The sequence below is a fragment of the Aythya fuligula genome, chromosome 1 (assembly GCF_009819795.1).
Source record: "Aythya fuligula isolate bAytFul2 chromosome 1, bAytFul2.pri, whole genome shotgun sequence".
Taxonomy (NCBI): Eukaryota; Metazoa; Chordata; class Aves; order Anseriformes; family Anatidae; genus Aythya; species Aythya fuligula.
Genome location: NC_045559.1, coordinates 59,574,764 through 59,596,713, shown reverse-complemented (window position 1 = coordinate 59,596,713; position 21,950 = coordinate 59,574,764). Strand labels below are relative to the sequence as shown.

The window sequence follows — 21,950 nt, the reverse complement described above, 5'->3', positions numbered from 1 at the left end:
TCAGATCCACCTTTTTGCATAGTTATGGGCAAAGCGCTGTAGGTTAAGTTATATTTTGCAGTAGTGGGAGCAGGGAATGAGGTCTGTGAGAGCCTTTTGCATCCTGATGTGACCTGTGGAAAGGCTGAAGATGAGTGTGGTCTTTGTGCTTTCTCCATTCTCGCGAAAGCAGCGTTTATATGTGCAGAGAAGTGAGGAAGGTGAAGCTGTGGGACCCCAGTACCTTTCTAGAGCAGCTTGGGTCAGCATAGTGGCCAAGGCCAGCTGGGCTGGCAAGGCTGAGCTCTAGGGGCAGGGTTCTGCTGTGGGGGATGCCTCTGTGTGGTGCCCCTTGCTGCTGTACGGCTCTCCACTATGCGTGAGTCCAGCCAAACAGCAAAGTTTGATCTTTGTGTCGTGGAGTAACAGTGAGTTTTCTTGTGGATACCTTTTGGGACTTGGATTGATAAAAAAAATTATGATAATAAAAAAATGTAATCTGACTAGAAGATGATACATAGCAATTACAGAATGTAACTAAGCAAAGTGTGTCTAGTGTCCATCCACACAGCAGGACACTGAGTGCTTTACTTTTGCTAACTATCTTACTCCTCCAGCACTGAGGTGAACAGGTCTCACTGGTGGGTTCTACTCAATACAAATGAGCATGAAAACCAGGCCTGCAGCCAATTTACCAGAGGTGCTGTCTATCTGTTGTTGAGACTAGTTGCTTGGGAATGTAATTTTATCATTCTTGTTACCAAAACTGATATCCCTGACTGACCACAGCTAAATTAGTTTTTATTTTTGCACAATTTCTGTGTAGTTGTGTGATAATTCATTCTGGGGGACAGCATGTAGTCAGTGGTTTGAACCAAATGAAGTTTTTCTTTATATTGGAAACAATGATGTGTACTAAGCAATGCTTTGCTGTGCCAGTGAGCTAGCAGATGGTGCCTTTAAGGCTGCTCATGTGACAATAGCCCATCTGAATGAGCATCCTACCTACTTTTCTAAACCCTGTCTGGCAGAAAAATCCTTTATAAGGTATCATAACAGTAAACAAGGTGCAAAGGCAAGCAGCTAAACGCATGTGCTTGTCTCGTACACTGTAGCACATGTCCATGCAGTTCAGAGGCTTTTTGATAATAGCGGCATCATTCAGGAACATGATGGAAGAGAATGATCTATGCCATGCAGGCCAGGGAGGGCAAAGGTGGCTTATAAACAATCCCTGCCTCTGTTTGGGTTAGTGGCAGCACGGCGATCTTGTAGGGGGTGGGATGTGAATGTGAATTCCTAACTCTTTTACTTATCCCCTGGGCCAGAAGAGCCAGATGTGTTGCACAGGCAACAAATTTAATCTGTGAATGATCATTCCTGATGGATTCCCTCCATTCAGTCCAAAAGTTACATTACTGGGCCACAGCCCACTTCAAGTAGACAGACAAGACCACCCAATCTGATGCCTTTAGGGAAGGGAGAAGGTGGAATTACCGTAATGAATAACTTTATGCAAGCGGTTGTACACACTGTGGCCAAAGTTCATATACTGGTGCCTAATCCAGCTAAAGGAACACGGGAACCTAAAAGTCTAACTGCATGACTCTCCTAAGTTAATAGGTGTTGTTACCTTCATGTGCTGCTATAACTCCTCTTATTTAATTACCCCATGTTTAGTACTCTGCACTTGTAAATTCTGGCTTGAGCATAAACCATGCTGACAAAAGTATGTTCACCTCTGCAACTGAGGGGAAGGGAATTTACTATTCCCACAGTCGTATGGGGGGAGAAAAACCAGTGAAAATCCTTCTGTGGACAACTGTGGGAAATATATGTTAAAAGGCTTTGAGATCTCACACAATGATGAGCTCAGCTATTTGTGTGAGAGGTAACTGGCTGAAACAACCTTGTTAGAACCGAAGCCTCTTAACGTACTGTATTACTGCCTTCCAAAGGTCTGACAGACTCAGATTCTTGCAGGCTCACCACTGTCCAAACACAGCAGTAGTTGCTTGATTTGCAAAAAGCTCATCATCTGCAGAGGCAGACCTGGAAGAGAGGTTCTGGCAGTTCTGTAGGTGAAGAAATTGAGGGCTCTGGCTACACCAGTTTTTCTGTACCACCCCTTGAGACCAACAGCCGAGTGTCTGCTGTCTTTGGCCATGGGAGCAGCTAGTGATCGACTCCTCCAAGACTGCAGAGAGAGGCTGTGGCAAGGCTGTAAGCTGCATTTGCATCCAGTGGGCTCTTGCTCAGCACCTCAACCACCGCTGCCTTCTCAGAGCCTCTTGTTGCTGCAGGAACAGTTTACGTTACACAGAGGAGGATAATGGCTCAAAACATCTCCGCTGGAATAAATAAGCATCTTAAGTTGAGAGTTCAAACACAACTCGCTTTTCCGCTCCTTCCCTAGTCAGGCTGGTTATTTTTGTTTGGCTTTGGAAAAAAATATGAATAAGTGTTAAATTCATGTTTAAAAGATTGCCTCTCTTCAGAGAAATTTGTTATCCTTTTTCTCATTTTCAACAAGGAAAACTTGCTTTTGCAGCAGAGATTTTGACATTAAGTGTCTTGATAGAATAATAGGCGTGAGATGGATTGCAATCTATTGCCTCAAGACTTTGCCAATCATAAACTAAAATCAGTTAATGCATTGAGTTAAATCTTGCTATGTTGTGAAATGTGCTAGTAGTATTAAAAAAATCAATCCAGAAAATATATTGATCATATTATCTCCATAGCAACAAACAATAATGGGATAACGTTAGCTTAATAATTGTGCTTTGTGAAAACCTTTCAGAATAATTACTGCATTGTGGTCTTTTCACCATGTGGAATGTAATAATGTTTCTTCCTTGACTGCAGTCACCATCAGCACTGCGTCAAGAGATGCTGTTTTTGTGTGCATGCATATGTATCCATGGGTAATTTTGCTCCGGGTGAAACAATTTAGCTGACTATTTTGGGACCCATTTTTAAATGGTCAAGACCACTAATTGGCAATTGTTTTCCGTGTGGTTTGTTTTCCCCCCACCTCCTCCGACAACTGGCTACTGTAAAAAGAGGCCGTTAACATTCTTCCTCCTGCCTCTCTCTTTACACCCAGCAAAGGTTTTGGCGCCTAACCAAGCTAAATGTCCAGCTACTATGTTAAAGATTTGGGGGAGAGAGGAAAACCCTGCTCTAAAGCCACTGCATCAAAGCTGTAGATTTAATTGAATTTAATCTGTCATCCTCTAGAAATAACCTGTTCCACAGGAGCAGAGATAGCTGTCTGTGTTCTGGAGGATATGATTCTCTTTGGCATCCTGCATTGTCATATAATTAACCTGGGGCTGTTCTTAATGAGCATATAGAAATTCTAATATATGTGTATGAGCACAACAGTTTTAGCCTGAAATTTAGTGGGATAGTGAGGGATAGATTCTTACACTCTTGGTTTTTATTTTTAATTCCAGATTGACCCCATAATTTTGCATCTGAATTAAAAAGAGGTACTGACCCAAGACTTCTGAAGAGGCCAAGTTTTTAGAATAATCAAAACAAACAACAACAACAAAAAAAACAACTTAATCCCTGGAGTATAAGCAGCCCTAAACTGTCCTGTCCTTATGAAAACCCTCAGGGGCCTTACAGTGATTCAGGAGTCCATTCACTTTCTGGTCATGCTGTGGCATTTCCTGATGTTTTGTCCAAGGGCTGGGTTTAGAGGTTGGCTAGTAAAGAGCAAGCTTCTGCCACTTCTCTTATCAGCAGGAGCTTCCTTGTAGCTTTGGTAGGGTGTCCTGCTTCCCTCAGTGGTCTAGTGGGATGCCCCTTTACTTCCCAGGGCACAAGCAGATGCCTTATTCTCTACTATTGACTCCTCCAGCCCTTTTTCTGGAGGACAAACCAGAGACTAACAGTGATGTTAGGTTAAGTTTTTAGCATAATATCTTAACGTTGCAGCTTATTATTTCAGGTCTAAACTCCAAACAGAATTTGTCTTTCTAATATCAATAAATTTGGATTCTTACTGTTTACCAGATCGTACTCCCTTTTTCTTTGAGGACCTGCAGGAGGAAGCCCTTACCTTGGAACTGCTGATGAGCATTATAGGACCACCTTGGAGCCAGGAATGTCCAAACCCTCAGCTCTGTCAGGGATGGCAATTTGGTACTGTATCCGTAAGAAATGCAGCACAGTGCAAGAGCAGACGGTTCTCAGTTTGAGATGATGTCTTCATCAGGAGCTTGCTTATGCTGCTGTTCCCTGCACCTCGTTTTCCTCTACAGTCCCTCCAGGTTGTTGCTTTACAGGGAGGGTGTAATGGAAGAGTTGTGTCCTGTCCCAGGAAGTACTTACTTCTTGTCAGTGTCCTGGCCCTCTGGGAACAGAGCTAACTCACAGGGAGAGGGAAGAGCAGTGGTTGCTCTCAGCTTTGTGCCTTGTGCCAAGGCATCCAATTTTTTGGCCACTGAATGGGGGTGCCAAGTGTTTCTCTTCTCTTCTGGGTGCAGGTGAAAGCAGCTGTGACAGGGCAGCTAAATGCATCAGTTCTGTGGAAAATACCTGCTATTTGCAGGTGTGTAGTGTCATTCATTCATTCAAAAAATATATATATATTTGGACAGATTGACAAGGTGCACTCAAAGTTATGACTGTGCCTTTGTTGTGGTGCCCTGTGCTCACTTTGGGTCCTAGCCTTGCTGATTGTGAGATCCATCCCAAATTTTTGCTCCACTGAAGCCTCCTGTGTAGTTTCCTTGTGCTATCCCAGCTCTTGCTGTTCTCCCTGATTCTCTCCCCAGCCTGTGCTGGGCTTGGCACTGTGTGTTTCAGTCTGCCTTGTTCCAGGGAGGCCCAGTGTGGCTTTCCAGTACATCTGTTCTCTGTGCTTGGATCCCACCAGCTACCACCTGGGTGGCTTGGGTCTTGAACAGTGGTTGGCTTCAGAACAGAACGTGAAAAGTAACTTACCTTAGGAAAACAAGGAGATTTTATTGAAATAATTATTTTAGGCTAGGCAAAAAGTCAACTGTGTGGTTTGATGTGGCTTTTGGGGCTGCAGCTTGTCTTATTCCAGAAGGAATAAAACTATTCCGTTCTGCATAGGATCTCACAACACGTTTCTGTCTGTAGTGGCTTAGGCTAAGGCTGTCCTACCTGGTTGACTGTGTGTCTGGGAGCAGGATGGAGCACATAAAGTGTTTGTTCACATGGCTAGGGTGAAAGATGCTCATAGCTCAGCAGCCACATGCCCCTTTGTACCCTGCTGAACGTATGGGCTCACCTTGGGGCTTGTGTGTGTCAAGCTGATTTGTCAGCCCTTAGCCTCGTGGCTTTTCCAGAGGTGCCATATGATAGATAGGAGCAAAAATGGCTTTGTCCAAGCTACAGATAGCAGCATGCTTGGTTCTGCATCAGAGGGCACTGCAGTCTATAGGGACATTTTTCTGCTTTCATGCTTGAGAGCCTGCATCCATACAAGGTGGGAATTCAGCAAGAGGAAGCTGGGCTTGTCCAGCTATGTTAAAATACGGAAGTAGTCCCGCTATCCTCCAGTAATGCATTAAGTGGCATGATTAATGTGTCACATGTAATGCTCTTTCCAGCTCTCTGCCTTTGATGGAATACTCTGCGTGCAGTGCAGTGCTTTGATTTGGGCACTGGTTTGTGTGCTAGAGTTGGCACAACATATGATCAAAATCTGGGAGCTGAACATGGATGGAGCTTGTGATAATCTTTAGTTCCTTCGGATTTTTTTTATAGTTTCAGACTTGATGGTTACAGATAATTAAGTGATATTGATTTTTATAATCAATTCATAAACCACAGCAGAGACCCCTGGCCCTCTGCAAGGGAAATGTCTCTGAGGAGGCTGAGATATTATCACCCACTGAATGAGTAATGTTGCTTCCTAAAGCTGAGGGTTTTCTTGAAACCCACCTGTCTAAATAATACCTGCTTGGGTGCTAGTGAGTTAAGGTGATATGAGATAGCCCAGAGTTTGAATCAGAAAAGGGCTTAAGCACTGTGACTCCAGTTCTGTAGATGAAGAAATAAGATTTGCATATGGATGTGTAACTTTTCCAGTATTTTTTTTCAGTCTGTTTGCCCTCTGTGGTTCCAAAGAGAAACTGTTGCACAATGGGATTGGTTAATGCCTTTTATCCTGAAAAATGACATTTTCATAACCTAGAGGAATCTGTTATTGCTGGAGCTGAGAAGGGGAACACTCTTCTGTAGTAGAGAAAATACCTGAAGGAAAAGAGAGTCCCTGCCTCCCTTTCTTGGGAAAGAAGTCAACTTTCATTTCTCCAGATGCCAACTTGTTGCCCCCTAAAACAGTACTGCATTGTCAGAGTATTCCCCAAATGTTTGTTTCCCTTAGATTTAACTGGCATGTCTGCCTGTCTGTCCTCCAAGAAGAAGCTCTCATTTGTTTAGATCATGCAATTGCTGTTTTGCTCCTCTTAAGGGAGGCCAGCAAAGAAAAGTAATAAAACTCATTCACCATTAGTGATGTGCTGAATGCTTACGCTAATCCATCTGAGAGCCATTGAGCGCACAGTGAAAATACACATTGCAATGGTCTTCTATTGCACAATGAATTCCCTCCTATAGAGAGCACTGTAATTCTCTGTATTCCTGTTGTAATTTGAGGATGTAGTAATATTAAGAAAGGCAACAAAGACAGTTAGTGATCCAGTGGAATTACGTACAAGAAGAGAGAAAATCTTATTGTGTGGGAGAGAATTGTCTTCTTTCCAAACTGAGTGCAACTTAGAAGAGATTTAGTTGAAATTACACAGTCTAGTAAAAACGAGATCCATCATTCATTTCTCTCTCTTTTTTCCAATTTCTTGACTTCTTATAAATGTATATTTATCACAGGATCACAAATTGCCGTTTGTCTGTAAGACCTCATAGAGCCTTTCATGAACAAACATTGCACAAATTGTATTTCTCTTTGTACATGTCTTCATAATAACATGTTTTCTGTTTTTGATAAAGGTTCCCAGAAGCTTGCATAGATGTCTTCTGTGACATTTGCTATTCAATAAAATAAGGGCCAAGCGGGTTTATATGTTATCTAGACAATAGTCTTAATAAAAATAGTAAAGTTGCAATTACAGCTCTACAGCAGATATAAACAAGGTCTAAGCTAATGGCAGACAACTTCCAAATAGATAAAAGGAAATATGACTTTTGCCAGTGTAATCAGTCTGGAGAATTCATCACTGCAAGAATCAGGGAGTCAAATACAGCAGCTGGAATAATTTGGGGGTCTGAGTAATTTTATGACTAATTACATTTATAGCTATGCATATTATGATAAGAGTAATTGAATCCAAGCTAATAGTTGGGTGAGGAAGAAACCTATTTAAAACATTTTAGAGTTAACTGCGTATTTGTTGGTGGTGTTTTGTTTTTTTCCTCTTGCTTTTCTCTGAAGCCTCAGGCATGTGATATGTCTGAATGTTCAGAAATAGATCAAATTTGTTGATATTCCTATCTCATTTCTATCTATGCTGTCTGTGTTTCAGTGGCAGAGAAGGAATGGGTTTGTAAGACATCAAGAAGGACTGAGGAACTTGCAACTCATCTCTGGCTCTGCCATTGACTTCTTGCATGGCATTTGGCAAATTGCTTAATCTCGTGTACGTCCAATTCCCCACCTGTGACAGATGGGCACTTACCATCCCAGAGATGTTGTGGAAATTAACTTTGTAAAGTGAAATGAGAATGAAAGTAGAAAGACAAAAGGAAAGTGAAAATCTTATTGCAGCAGGCCAAGTTTATGTTTGAGGCCATATCTACATGGGAATGCTTTGGAAAGTTAAGCTGAATCAACTAGAAATGTGATTGCACTGTGCATATATGAAATTTTCACTAGAGAGGAGTCTCTTTTATTCTGGAAGTGGCTGTATGACACCTTAAGGAGCACAGGACCAGAATAGATGCGCTGGGTTATTGATCCTTCACTCTGTTTTTCTAAGTATTCCCATCCAGCCATGTCCTCTGCATCAAAACCCTCCTCGAGGTTCCTGCCTCCAGTATTCTGGCTGCGAGGCTGTTCTAAAATCTTACTACTTTGATAGTCTGTAACTTTCATCTAATTGCTAGCAACATTTATCTACGGCCAGTTTATATTCATTTGATCTTTTAGTAATGCAGGCCTTTATATTAAATAGATATTTTCCTTCCCTGATGATTACTCCCAGTACATTTATAGACAGCAAGCATATCTCCTCCCTTTGGTCTGCTAAAATGAACCTTTGGTTTGCTAAAATGAACTCTCCTAATTACTACTTGTAAGACAGGCCTTCCGTTCCCCGAGGATCCTTGTAACCCTTCTCTCGACTTGTTCCGTTTTTAATTCATTCCTTTTGAATGTGGCTCATCAGATTTGCATGCAGCATTCCAGAGAAAGCATACCCCAGATTTGCTGCGATTATATTTTTCACCATGCTTGTTGTTCATTGTTATCCTGTGGTTGATGTGTCTATCTGAGGGTTTCCTTCTCCATCGTTTTCAAACAATCTGTTATTGCAGAAAGTCTTGGAGATAATGTAGTCCCTCTGAGGGCATGAAGTCTTGCTTTGAAGTAAAGGCTCTCATTCATTGCTGCTGTTCAGGTTCTTCAGCTCATCCAGTTCTTCTGATCTGCAGTCTCAATCTATTTGCTGACGATGTCTTTCACCACAGAATCATGAGCACACTTGGCTAAAGTCTCTCTGCTTTCCTTGCCGAAGTCAAGTCCTCAAAACACTGAGCAAAGTTTGTCCCAAGCCTGACCCCTGAGACACTTATGGATTTCCTCCTTTCATGCCTGTACTCTTTTTCCTCATCAAAGTCCATACTAATTTCTCTGTATGCCCCAGATCGAATGTATTACCAACATGTGTACATCTTCCAAAGTACTCTTACCTGCAAAATGTGTTATCTTCCCAAAGAAGGATACACAGGGTATATCCAATTTTTCATTCCTCTCTCTGATGCTCTTCCATTAGGTATTTCTGGCAAAGCAGGGATGCCAGGTTGTTGCCAGTGGGCCAGAAGTGGTGCACAAGGGAATGTTAACCAACTGCAGCTGCTCTGTGCAGCCATGCCTCTTAGGCAGTGCTGGGGCTTACAACTTAGATGTTAAAACAAGTAGTGGTGCGTGTGAGAAAATTTGAGGACTGCATGTGTTCCATGCACTGAGAAATCCTGCATGCTATTGAGGTCAGGCTTGCAATTGTGTATTTACTTGCTTGGCTTCCCTTCTCTCCCGCTGTCTCTTCAGTTACCAGCCTATTTGAATCAGCCATTAACCTGGTTAATGGGGAGAGACAGCAAATACCAGGAAGGATGATGTGCTTTTCTTAATTCCCTCTTGGAAACCTGACTGTTTTAAACTGTAAATGTCTCAAGTAAGGGCTGAAAAGGGTCCAAAACATGTCTAGCCTTTGTAATGCAGGCACACCCAGGCAGAGGAGAACAGGAAGAAGCTGTTTTCTCCTTGGGACTTTACTGGGAAGAGATCTTTGGGGGTGAAAGGGTAGTGCCTTGCCAAAACTGCCCCGATGGCTTTGAGCTGGTCGTGTGTGCAGGCTGTGGGGTGGGGAACTGGCATGACTGAAGTGTATTGTGCCATCTGATCCTTTGAGATGACTCAGTCATCAAAAAGAGGAGTTGAGGCCCCTGGCCTCTCTGACCAAGGAGCTTGAACAGGTTTTCCAGACTCTGATATGCGAGCTGTTCATTGAAGATGGCAAGAGCTAGCACAGCACACAAACAGGAACCTGCCAACTTTTTTTTTTTTCCTTTAAGACCTGAAAAGGTAAAAGAAGAAAATATACAATTAAAAAAATTACCTGAACTAAATACCAAACAAATTATATAATGAGAACACATTGTCCACATTTTCATATGCAGATTCAATTAGTGTTCAGTTAATTAGCCTTTACAGATGAGGATTAACTTAATTACATAACACTAACCTCTCTTAATAACTATTAAGGGTAGGAAGGCTGCTTTTAATAAATTTGGAAGGGGCTATATGTGTTTTTTAAAATCCGAAATGGCATACACATAAATTAAACCAAATTACACACAAAGGACAGCTATTAAGGGCAACGATCAAAAGAAACAAACTATGTACATGGCTTGAAATCAGGCTGGTTAGAAGTTCATGCTGTTCTCCTCCTTATCTGCTGGCATCCTAGTGTTTTCACTGGGATTATTACTGGAGATGATGTACAATCTAGGGGTCATTCCTTCAAAGTGGGCTGCAGTCAGATACCAGTTTGCTCTAATTAAATGTTAGCTTGTGTTTTGAAAAATATATATCTATATATTGATTAGGGGACTAGGCTGTTAGCACTTACAAGTGGTCCAAGGAAAAAAGGCACACAAAGGCCATTGAATAGTAAAAATCCCATCTATAAATGTTGTCATTCATTGCCATTATGTACTATAAGTAAGTGTATAGATTTTTATTTTTTTTTTCTCTTGACAGGAGGTGTGGGTGCTCAAACACTGGTATTTCAGCTAATATCATAGTGAAACAGAACATCAGTCCTGACTACAGGGAGGTGAGGGTGGGGGATGGAGCATATATGGGACTACTAATTGGGATGTGACATCTTTGGCTTCCAAGTCACAGGATTGAATCCAGGCTGTTTTGGCAAGGGGCCTTGGGGTGAACCAACCTAAGTGAAATGAGTTGGTGCTGCCTGTCCGGATCCCTGTGAGTGGGTAACACATCAGGTAACACCACCACTGGCATCCTCAAGCAAGGAGGTGCTCACGTGTGCAAATACCACCTTGCTCCCAGCCCCAGTGCTCTTTTAAGGTCAGGGTTGAGATGCACATTGCTGCTTAGTAGCCCTTGCTGCATTCTGGTATTGACTTCTAGAGTCCATATTTTGAGCTACTACCAGGAGCGTTTTCTGGATACCAGCAATGTAGTCCCCTTGAAACAATTTTATCTAGTGACCCTTACAGACTCTAGCTACGTTCGTGTAATTTATTTTCCAGCTGCAGCAAGCTGAAATTTTACAAAGCATCTTTCATGCACTTTGGGTCACCTTAAGCTTAAGTTTAAGCTTAAAGTCACATAAGTCCTTATTTTCAGCTCATGAGATTTGCAGGTATTGAGCAACTACTGAAAATAAGTCTGATAAGCCCCATGCTGACACAGTTTAATATCTTTATCAATGACGTAGACTGTGGGATCAAGTGCACCCTCAGCAAGTTTGCAGACAACACCAAGCTGAATGGTGCACTCAATACTCCAGAAGGAAGGGGTGCCATCCAAAGGGACCTGGACAAGTTTAAGAAGTGTGCCCCTGTGAATCTAATGAGGTTCAACAAGTCCAAGTGCAAGGTGCTGTACCTGGTTGGGACAATCCCAGACGTGAGTACAGACTGGGAGAACCCAGTGAGAGCAGCCCAGCAGGGAAGGACCTGGGGGTTCTGCTGGATGAAAAGCTTGACATGAGCAAGTGGTGTGCGCTTGCAGCCTAGACCAGCTGCATAAACAGGCCAGCAAGTGGAGGGGAGGGGATTGTCCCCCTCTACTCTGTCCTTGTGAGGCCCCGCTTGGAAAGGAGGAAGTTCTTCCCTCAGGGTGGTGAGGCACTGGCACAGGCTGCCCAGAGAGATTGTGGATGCCCCATCCCTGGAGGTGTTCAAGGCTGGATAGGGCCCTGGGCAATCTGATCTGGTGAGTTGCATCTCTGTTCATGGCAGGGTTGAAATTAGATGATCTTTAGGGTCCCTTCCAACCCAATCAGTTCTATGATGATTATGTGTTAGATACCCCCAAAATTAAAATGCGTAATGCTACTAGATGTTTCTGAAAACTTTGGCTAAGTGCCTACACCCATTTTCAGCAAGGAGGGAAGATGACTGCTGCAGATTTTTGAGACTGTGAGGCATTAGCAAGGTGAATATGCAATAAGGAGGATATTGCTGAAGGATCCATCTTGGAATGGCAGAATCTATTGAAAAAAGGGATGAGGGTACTTGAGCACCCCCCAGTCCCTTTTTGAAGCCCTTTGATTTGCATGCTGTACAGGCTGAAGTTTCAGTACCCAGTGTCTTGAGATAGATGGTTGGCAGAGGCCAGATTTCGCTCCCGCTGATGCAAACTCAAATCCTTTTTCCTTCCATAGGGGTTGCATCTGCATCCCTAAGAGCAGGATTTGGCCTTGCGAGTGGTTCTGCCCACAGATGCAGCCGATGATGCATGCTCAAAGGAAGGGGAGAATGCAAATTCTCTGTAGGGAGGCAACTGCCAGCCATGTAAACAAAGAAGCCTTCTGGGTGTGCAGCAGTCAGCCCACTTGAGCTGCTGTTTCCATGGTGTACCAGATGCTATAAAATATGCTTTCTTCAGGGGAAAAAAGCTTTTCGTACTCCTGCATTATCTTGTTTGATAATGCACTGTCATCAAGCTGGTACCTCGCTGTAGGAGCCGCATGCAGCAAGTCGTTCCTCCCTGCCCTGCCCTAACCCTTCTCTGAGTTGTTGTTGATGATGACAATTCATATTCTGCAGCTTCCAGACAAAGAGAAGGTCAAGTGATTTTTCTGTCTTGGAACAGCATTACTTACTACGTTTTTACACTTCATTGTTACCAATCTCTGTTTAATGTGCTATAGTTCCTCCTGATGTGCATGGTGTCATCTCATAATATAGTGCATTGTTTTGCTATTTGGTTTCTTTCTGTTTTCCTTTTATTAAAAAAAAAAAAAAAAAAAGAAAAGAAAAAAAGAAAAGAACCAAAAACATCTGTTTCCATTTTTTCCCTGTTCTCTATTCCCTAACCCCCACATTGCATCATTTTAGCTCCTGACTTATGGCCATTTAAACCACTGGGTACATGTCCAGCAGGCACAATTTCTGAGTTTGCTTCCTCATCATTGTGCTCACCCACTGGGTGGTCTTTGGGAGTTGAGGAGAGGTCTCTTACCTCCATTTTCATCTAGAACAGTTGCTGGCATTGGTCAGATATTCAGTTATCCTGTAAGCATTAAGTACAATTGCAACTGTAAACCTGGACAAACCTGCAATGATGACCCTTGGAGGAGATTAACAGTGGCTAGTGTTTAAAAAGAAATTAAAATAATAATAATAATAATAATAATAATAAAAGTTGCCAGTAGCAGTTATGAGGCTTGCTGTACTTCAAACACGACTCACAAGTGGAGGTTTTCAAGATACCTGTCTACTGGAAGCCATGTTCAGGGATGATGCTGTAAATCTGTCAGGGCTTTGTGGATGTGGCGTGTCCCCTGGCCCAGGAAAGTGGGCTGAGCACAGGCCTGGTTCTGTCATGCCACCGCCAGGCTTTACCTAAAAATCTTGCAGGGACTTCAGATAAGGCTGTTGATTTTGATTTATAGTTGCATATTATAACTGAATAAAAAAGAAACACTAAAAAATCTGAAGTTTTTATCAACTGTAATGAGGCTTTCTTCATCAACACTTTCTTCTTCCCCCTCCACCTTTCTCCTTCGCCTTCTCTTTCCCTCTCAACAGCATCTCCGGACCACATCCCCGGTCTTGTCCCGCTGTGTTGCAGACAGGGATGCACACACATCTTGGCCATGCTCTGGCCCCCGACACCTCTCAGGGTCCCTCACATGCAATGTGCTGGTGTTTCACCTGGTGAGATGTGCAGCTGGGTGCTCACCACACTGTACCTGCCCTCAGAGCAGGGCCAAGACAGAGTGGCTGGTGGGGACAGGCACAGCAGGGCATGACATCCGAGTGACCAGGGCTGTGGGGAACAGGGGCTTTTGCTGCTCCCAAGGGTGCTTTCTTGTGGTCTCTCCTCATTACTTTTCAACTCCCTTCCTCCTCCTATCCTGCAGGTTTGCACTTCTCACTTTGTGGAGGGAGGAAAATAGGTAAATAAGTTAATTTTAGCTCTGTGCAATCATTTAGGAGGCCTGGAGGTGGAAGAGCAGTTACTGGTTAACAGGCCTGCTCTGAAACGTGTTCTGCCTGACGCCACAGTAGCAAGCCAGAAGTGCTTCCAAGAAGTCAGATTTCTGGAAGGTTTCTTCACTGAATTGCTTAAAGCACAGGCGTGTTGTAAATAAAGAGAGCAGCTGGTAGATACAGGGGGGGCAATATGTGCTTGTCTCCTCGTGGTCCAGGGCAAAGCTTAGCCAGGGGGCTTGGGCTGCAGTTCGGGGTCTCCCTCCCTGGTGAAGGCCCAGGCCAGGAGGAAAGCGGGCTGAGCACAGGCCTGGTTCTGCCATGCCACCGCCGTGCTTTACCTCACATGCTGCCCAGGTGTGTTCATGTGGGCTGGGGATGCTCTCCTGAGCAATGTGGCCAGCGTGGGCCGATGAGCTGGGCCACGTAGTTTGCTTATTTGGGTTTTAAGTTAACACCTGAGGGTGATAAGCGAGGCAAACACCTTTGATTACCAGAGTTTTTGTTTGTTTGTTTAGTGTGGTAAAATGCTCTCAGTGCATTAACAGGTTACGCGGTCTTGTTTATTTATGACTGTGGTTTATGTATTTATAACGGTTCATATCATTCTAGATAACATTCTTTAGCATGTCTTAAAAATAAGTAAGCTTCAATATCAGGCCTAAGTATTCTATTTTGTTAGTTTTCTCCAAAGAATGAAGATAGATCATAATAGCCTTCCTTGAATTAATATAAATGCAGATTAATGCAGTCAAATATGTTATTTTTCCAAAGACGAGTTACAAACACAATGCAGGATGATTTTCAAGTATTGCAGTTTTGTTAAAACAGATTTCTTTATATTCGCTTTTGGGGATAATTTTTACACACCTTCTTTCAGATTAATCAATTTAAATTCATTTAGGACAGTAACAATTTAGCACAGAGGCAGACATGTTTATATAAATGGATACCAATTTTCATCAATTATGAAAATGAAACACAGTGAAAATTCTAAAAGTTTGTTAAAATACATCTGCTTACTATTCTGCAGAATCTCCCAGGGGACTGCCTTGTGCTAAACTCCAATTTTGCTGGGTTGTTTTGTTTTTAGTTACATTATTCAAAAAAAAAAATCCCCACCGCCACCAACAAAAAAAACAACCCACAACCTTTTCAACATTCCCTCTGTTTCTCTAGTGTGTTATAAGTCATACTTATTCTGTTATTAATTTCTATGTCAGTTTTTCCATCCACACACGTATCAGAATAAGATTATGAGTCAGGACTCTGATCATGAAATTAATCAAAAATATTGTGAAATGGTAACATATTTCAGATTGTAAAGCTCTGAAAACATATTAATGGCTTTCCAGATTTTCCTTTTCCTTCAATCATCATTTGTAGACTCTCCTTTCAGAGATGGACAATAAGAGAAAGATGAGATTATCGGCTAATGCAGTGTCTCTCTTAGTTGAGGTTCAGAGCTTTGATGTGAGTGTTAGCAATACTGTGTAACAGGGTTTCTGGGTTTCTGTTAAGCACTGTTCTAAAATACTGTGATGTTTTTCTTTTACCCAGGGCTTTTGGGAAAACCATACAAAACTCATAAAGGAGTATGGACCTGTTTGTGGGTAAGCTTAGTTGTACCTTCAGCTGTCTGCTTTTGTGGGTCTTGCTGTTTGCTTTGGTTTGGGTTTGTTGGGTGGGAGAGGAGAATATACCACAATAAGATGCTCATTGAAATGCAAAGTGCAGTATTTCAGTCTGGGTGATAGAGGTAGAGGCTGTTTGATCACATGCAGAAAGTAGCCTTGGTTTATTTTAGTTCAGCATTTAGTGCTGGACTCCTTTCCAATATTAATTATTAATTATATAATATATATATTAATTTAATTAATTATTAATTAAAGTTTATTTTTTTTCAGAACTATACAAAGCTACCAGCACCAATATTCTCTTTATATTTATAATTAAATAATTACAACATATATACATATAATTACAACATATTATAATGTATTCTTTATATTTATGCAAAGATCAGAAATAATAATTTAATGTCTTAAAACAAACAAACAAACAAAACCAAAAACCTAGTTTATGAAATAGTGTGAATTTGGTTCAGCTATAGCTGGCTATCTTTACGCAAAAATACTAAACTTAAAATACAATGAAGTACAGTTTAGAAATGAGGCATTCATTTCTCTATATCTCAGCTGTGCTCCCTTAGCAGGTTATTCAGAGTAAAGAGGTTTTAAGTGTATTTCTTCATCCAGCACTTCCACATTTCTGTGATCTTTATTCCTTTTCTGAGAACTACTTTCCTGTTGTCATTGCTTTAAGTGGAAATGCACTTATTTCACGGTAACTTCTATTGTTTTGGTGAGTTGGTGTTTCTAGCATAATTATTACTTCAATAGATAAGTATCAAGCAATGTCCATGAAGTAAAGACAAGATCAAATTTTTGTCCTGTGTTCTCCAGGAGTTTTATGAAACTCTGTAAAAGAGCATATATGAAAGAGTGTATGTATTTGTTTAAAAATACTATAAATACACTTTGGACGTTCTTCCAGCCAAAAAAGCTCTATCAAAAGGAAGTCAGACTCAGCCATACAAAGCATTTGATGCTCCAGTCACAGCCTTCTTGTGGCATTTATGCTCAGCCCTAAGGACAAAGTGCTGCAAGAAGCAGTAGAAATAATGAATTCCAAGGGTTAGGCACTTGTCTAAGAGGAAATAATACATTGTCTTAGCTGGCCAGGAATGGAGAAATATATTCATTAACACTGTGGCAATTTGTATGTTGTGTAACAAATGCAAAAGGACTGAGGCTTATTATCTCTGTGACCTTTGGTGTGATGCCCTTAAATGACAATAATGCAAGAACAGTGGCATTCATTGCTCAGTGTATTTCCCTCCTTATTAATATCATGCCTATTTTTTCTGAGCTGAACTTGAGACAAGTTGCTATTTAGTCATCTGTCTGTTCACTTGGCCAGGCAGAGGCAATGTCATGGGAGAAAGAGGTGTGTAATTTCTGTCTGTGAGTGGATAGATAGAAAGTTTCATTTCTCCCATCTACCCAGTTGACAGGGAATGAAACCTCTGGGACACCTCATGGGCTGCAAAGCTGGATGGTGGTGGTAGTGGTCAGCCAGGACAGCTCTGCTTCCCTGCGATCCAGTAGGTAGGAGGAGTAAGCAGATTGAGCATAACTGCATACCATTTATTTTGTGCTTGGAAAATTTAATTCGTGAGGGATCCAGGATATTGGCAGAGAATAAATACTGCTTTTGATATCTCTCAGGAAAACGAAGCTAGGCTCATACATTGCTGTGCTTGAGGTAAGCTTGATTTGTAGTTGAAGGAAAGCATTTTCAAACTTTACTTGTTGAGCTGGTGTTCAATAGATGTGTGTATGTGTCGGGGGGTGTATATCACAGTCCTGTCAATTAAAGAAATTCCTTCTCTGTGCATCTGTGTGATTCTTTCTGTGGTTCTTTGAAATAGGCAGTAAATGGTAGGTGTGTTTATGTGCACGGCCCCAGCGAAGTATTGGATCTGGTAGTTGGAAGAAGATGTGGCATTTTGCTTTTTCCAGATTGAAAACTGCTTTCCAATAAGCATAAAGAGCAATGATCTTTATTTCTACAGTGGTGAAGTGAGTTGAATACAAATCTTTGGAACTGAAGCCTTTTTTTTCTTTCTAAGGTCACTTGAATAGTCTGAATGATACCATCACAACTGTTTTCTTTTGTGTGTGAATTGGTTTCCTTGACAACAGGATGTCAAATCAACTTTTCAGCTTTAATCAAGTCAAAACAATATATCCCTTCCATTCCAAAAGGCCTCAAGTCGTAGAGAATTATTTCAAGTAAGGCTTTTGTAGGTCACAAAAGCATTTTTTTCTTTCGCTTCCGTGTGCTGATCCAAAGGAGAGGTGATGGTATTACTCTTTTATATAGAGAGACAATGCAAATTGTCTTTGGATGTGTGTGTGTGCTGTGCAAACTGTCTGATTTCATATAGAGGTGGCTCAAGATGGAGGCCAAGCGGGAAACAAACAGCTCTCGTTCGGTGCAAAAGCAGAGCTGGAACAAAGGGAATTCAAGCCACTAGCGTAGTTTTTGAGTAGATCATGCAACAGAATGGTAGTTTTTGGTTCAGCTATATTTTGGAGCACCTTCTATATAAGAAATCTCTGTACATGCTGGTTCCCATACCAAAAAAAAAAAAAAAGTGAAAGACATCCTGTTTGGAAAGCAATCTACTCTTGGTTTCTGTGGAACTTAGTGATTTCTGTCACTTATTTTTTGGATGTACTCTTGTTTTGATGCTTTGTTTTCACCCTACAATATCCAGTTGTTCCATTTCAATTGCAGGCTTTGACTACTGGTGAGAAATAGGTGGTAAGAGGAGGCAGGGAAACAAAGAACTTCTGATGAGAAATGAATAGGACGAGCATACTTGATAGAGTAAGAAAAGTGATTGCTACAACATTAGCAGAGATGTAGTGGCTGAGTTGATTTTACTTTGTATACACACTTTGTATTCATGTAACCACTTAGTGCAGTTGCATTATTATGACTTTACAACGCTGTAAGTGAGTATTAATGATTTGGAGTGGGAAAATAGTGCCAAAATAAGTAACAGACTCTTGGCCCAGCAACACTCCAGCAGTGAATGATCAGAAAATACAATATAGCCACAAGAAAACAGGTGACTGAATGTATTCTGCCTTCAACCATAGCAATATATTTGGACATGGGGAAGAGTATACAAGTTTATAAAATAGACCTCACTCTATGTAATCAAAGAGTAAGAACAGAAGATTGAAATTCAATGTAATTTGTGGGGTGATACTCTTTCTTCATGTCCTTTTGCATCTGAAACAGCTTGCAGCAGATCAAATCCAACTCTTGCTCTTCATTCATTTGAACTCTCAGCTTCAACCTGCTGTGAGAAGTCTGGCCAACTATGTAGTAGAATAAGTGCTAATGATGACAAGAACAATGTAGAAGGAAGAGGTAAAGGGATGAGTCCAAGACAAGAAAGAATAGGGTTCTTGGATTAAACCAACCTTAGAAAGGAGGTGGCAATCAGGGAGTTTGAGTCCAGGGCTGTTGGGCTGTGTACTGCTAAAGGGAGTCAACAAGCTCAGAATCTGCATTCTCTGATGGCGGGGAGGAATTATGGAGACTGTTTCTGATGAGATCCAGTTGTAAGCCATTCTCAGTCCCCAGTAAAACCACCAGCACCAGATTGCATCTACCCATGCTGAGCTTCTGCTGGGCACCAGCGCAAGCATCCCAGGATCAGCACAGCATCACAGAAAGATGTCAAGGTGCAGGTAGACAAATGGGTACATGCATGCACTCCTGAAGCGCTTTGTGAAAACACCGATGTGAATGGAGCTCTACTCCCATAAAAAGAGCATCTTGTTTTGCATCAGGTTACTTCAGTACATTTTTAGAGTAATATTCAGAAAGCAACTTAAAATAGTGTAGAAAATTATCTTAAGGTGTTTATGGAATTACACATTGTCTGATCTTTTTTGTTTGTTGGTTTTTGTTTGCTTGGTTTTTGTTGTGGTGGTGTTGTTTTTCCTTAAAGACTTCCTAATATTCCTTGAATGATTTTCTAATAGGTCATTATTGGAACCAAGATCGAGTCTGGTCATTTAAATGGTTGGCTGGTTTAAAGGATTAGGATAGATCATGGAGTCAGTCATTAACTTGAAATGTGTCCAGAGCTTAGTTGTGATGATAAGCTACACTGGCAGTTGACAGCTTTTCAGAAGTCTATGCAGCTGGAGTTTGTTCTGTCTTAATGCTTGACTTCTCCTCTACCCCCCCCCAGAAATGGTTGCTGCAGATGGCAATAGTTAGCATTTCTGCAGATGAGTCCAGAGCCAAATGGCAGTGGACAAGACACGGGCTTTTTTTACTGCTGTTCCTGGCCTCTGCATCAGGGCTGAGGCACACTGGTTAGTCCCTGCAGAGGTCTGGAGCTTTCCCCTTTTGTGTACAGTACAGGGACGTGCTTTTCTGGGATTTGGAAATCTGGAGCTTGTCATGAGTTGTTATCCTTACCAGCTATGCCTCCTCCAACACCACATTGAGAACCTAAAGTGGACTGGGGCAGGATCTCATCCTGCAAGGAACAACTGATATCTTCATCATGCACTTAATTTACTTGAGGAAGCAGTTTCTTTACTGCCATTTTAATTTCACAAACTTGATCTTTGTTTGTTTGTTTGCTTTGTTGTTGTTATTGTTGTGTTTTACCTCTTGGTTTCTAACCTTATTCTGCTTTATGTGGGAAGAGTAATCCTGGGACGGGTATTCTCATCTTTGTCTCTGAAGACTCATGTAAAGAAATAATTTAGTTTTATGAAACAATCTTATCCTGCTTGATTTCCTCTTTTACACTGGGGCTCTAACGGATTTACCACCTCTCCTGTGGTCCTTCATTTATTTTGATATTTTAAACAATTTACTTTTTGTATTTCAGTTAGAGAAAATCATTCCTGGGCAAGCATAGGGGAGGGAAGAAAAACAGGCTTTCTATTTCTGATCTATAGCTCCTCATAATCTGTCTCACATTTAATCTAATAAAGATTTTTGGTAGCCTCACTTGCCTGGATTTTTATTTTCTTTAGAGCAATACATTTATTTTTATTTTTTTTTGGACCAGAGTTGGGTCTTTCATAACCCGTCAAGATTTATTTATTTTTCTCACATTATTTCCTTCTTTATCTATTGTGATAATGCTCTTTGACTCTGCTGGATTGTTGATCACACCTAGAACTGCTCTTCTGAATTAGTTCTCTTTCCTTTAAATACCTGCAAGCTGTAGACACCGTACAGGAGAACCTTTAAATATGTGCCTAACTTTGAGCACAGGAGCAATCCCATTAAAGTCAATGGTGCTACTCAATGTGCTTTGAGTTAGGCAGAAGTTTATCTACCTTGATGAATCAGGGCAGTAAAAGAAACAATTGCATTTGTGCTTGAAAAATATTGTAACTGCTGTTGGTACACACAAACACCTAGGTTTATTGTAGCTCAAAGAAGTTAATGCGGAGAAAAATATTTCTTCCCCCTCTCCACCCTCTCTTTTGACAGCAGTTTGCATGTAGAAAATTTTATTGTTCCTCTGTGTAATGTGCTAGCTGTTCTCTCTGAAATGGAAGAGATTATCTCAAAAATTGACTGAACAATGGGGGAATCTTAATATTCTTAATTTAAACTCTCGGATTCCCCTCTCACTACTTTTTTAATTAACACTTTTGGAATTAGCTAATTCTTAAAAGTCTTTTTAAGAAGAACACAAGCCTAATGATATTCCTGGCTAAAAATTAGTGCCACGCTACAGTGCTACATCTCCATCCGACTCCTCACACTTAGCCATAATTAGGCACTGGTTACAGTTAGTTCCAATAGTTAAATCAAGCTGCTGTAATAACTTGTGAGTTACTTAGGGGTATATCATCACCAGTCTTTTTTCTCTCGAGCTAATTGGTCATGAAAACATAGCCTTTTGTGGGACTGAAGCCTAGAGATTTACTCAAAAGGTGGCATGTCACACTGTTTTGGGAATTGGAGTCTGGTGTTACTGTTATGGTTATAATAGGTTTGCTGCCTAATCGTTGTGAAGGGTTTAAGCTCTGTGCATGGAGACCTGTGGGATGCAGTTTATAGGCTGAATTTATAGTGAATTAGTTGACTAGTTTAATTCTGGCATGATTCAAATGTACTTAGGTCTCTGGGACATTGCAAAGTGATGCTCAGTGTACTAGTAATGTGGAAAGTGTTCGTTAATGAGCTCTTAGCCACGGACAAAATCTTGCATGTGGACTATGACCTCCCACAAGAACCATTCAACTTGAGCTTGTCTGCTCCGTGAAGGTTGGCTTTCATTTTGTCACTGTAGCCTCTTGCAGTCCAAGACAGGTCTGCAATCCAAGACCGGGAGCCCTTTTTTTCTAGGTATTCACAAACACAAGACCAGAGGCCCACCAAAATGTCATGGTCCCAGTCCTCAGTGCAGACAAAACCATTTG

General features: G+C 41.4%; 1 protein-coding gene across 2 annotated transcripts in view; it reads left to right on the top strand.

The window, feature by feature from the left end:
- TBXAS1 (thromboxane A synthase 1) overlaps window positions 1-21,950 on the top strand; it is a 240,551-nt gene that overhangs the window by 73,897 nt on the left and 144,704 nt on the right. For both annotated transcript variants that reach the window (XM_032207857.1, XM_032207858.1), the window contains exon 4: window positions 15,463-15,515. In XM_032207857.1, coding sequence (XP_032063748.1) covers window positions 15,463-15,515 — 53 coding nt within the window. The remainder of the gene's footprint in view (window positions 1-15,462; window positions 15,516-21,950) is intronic.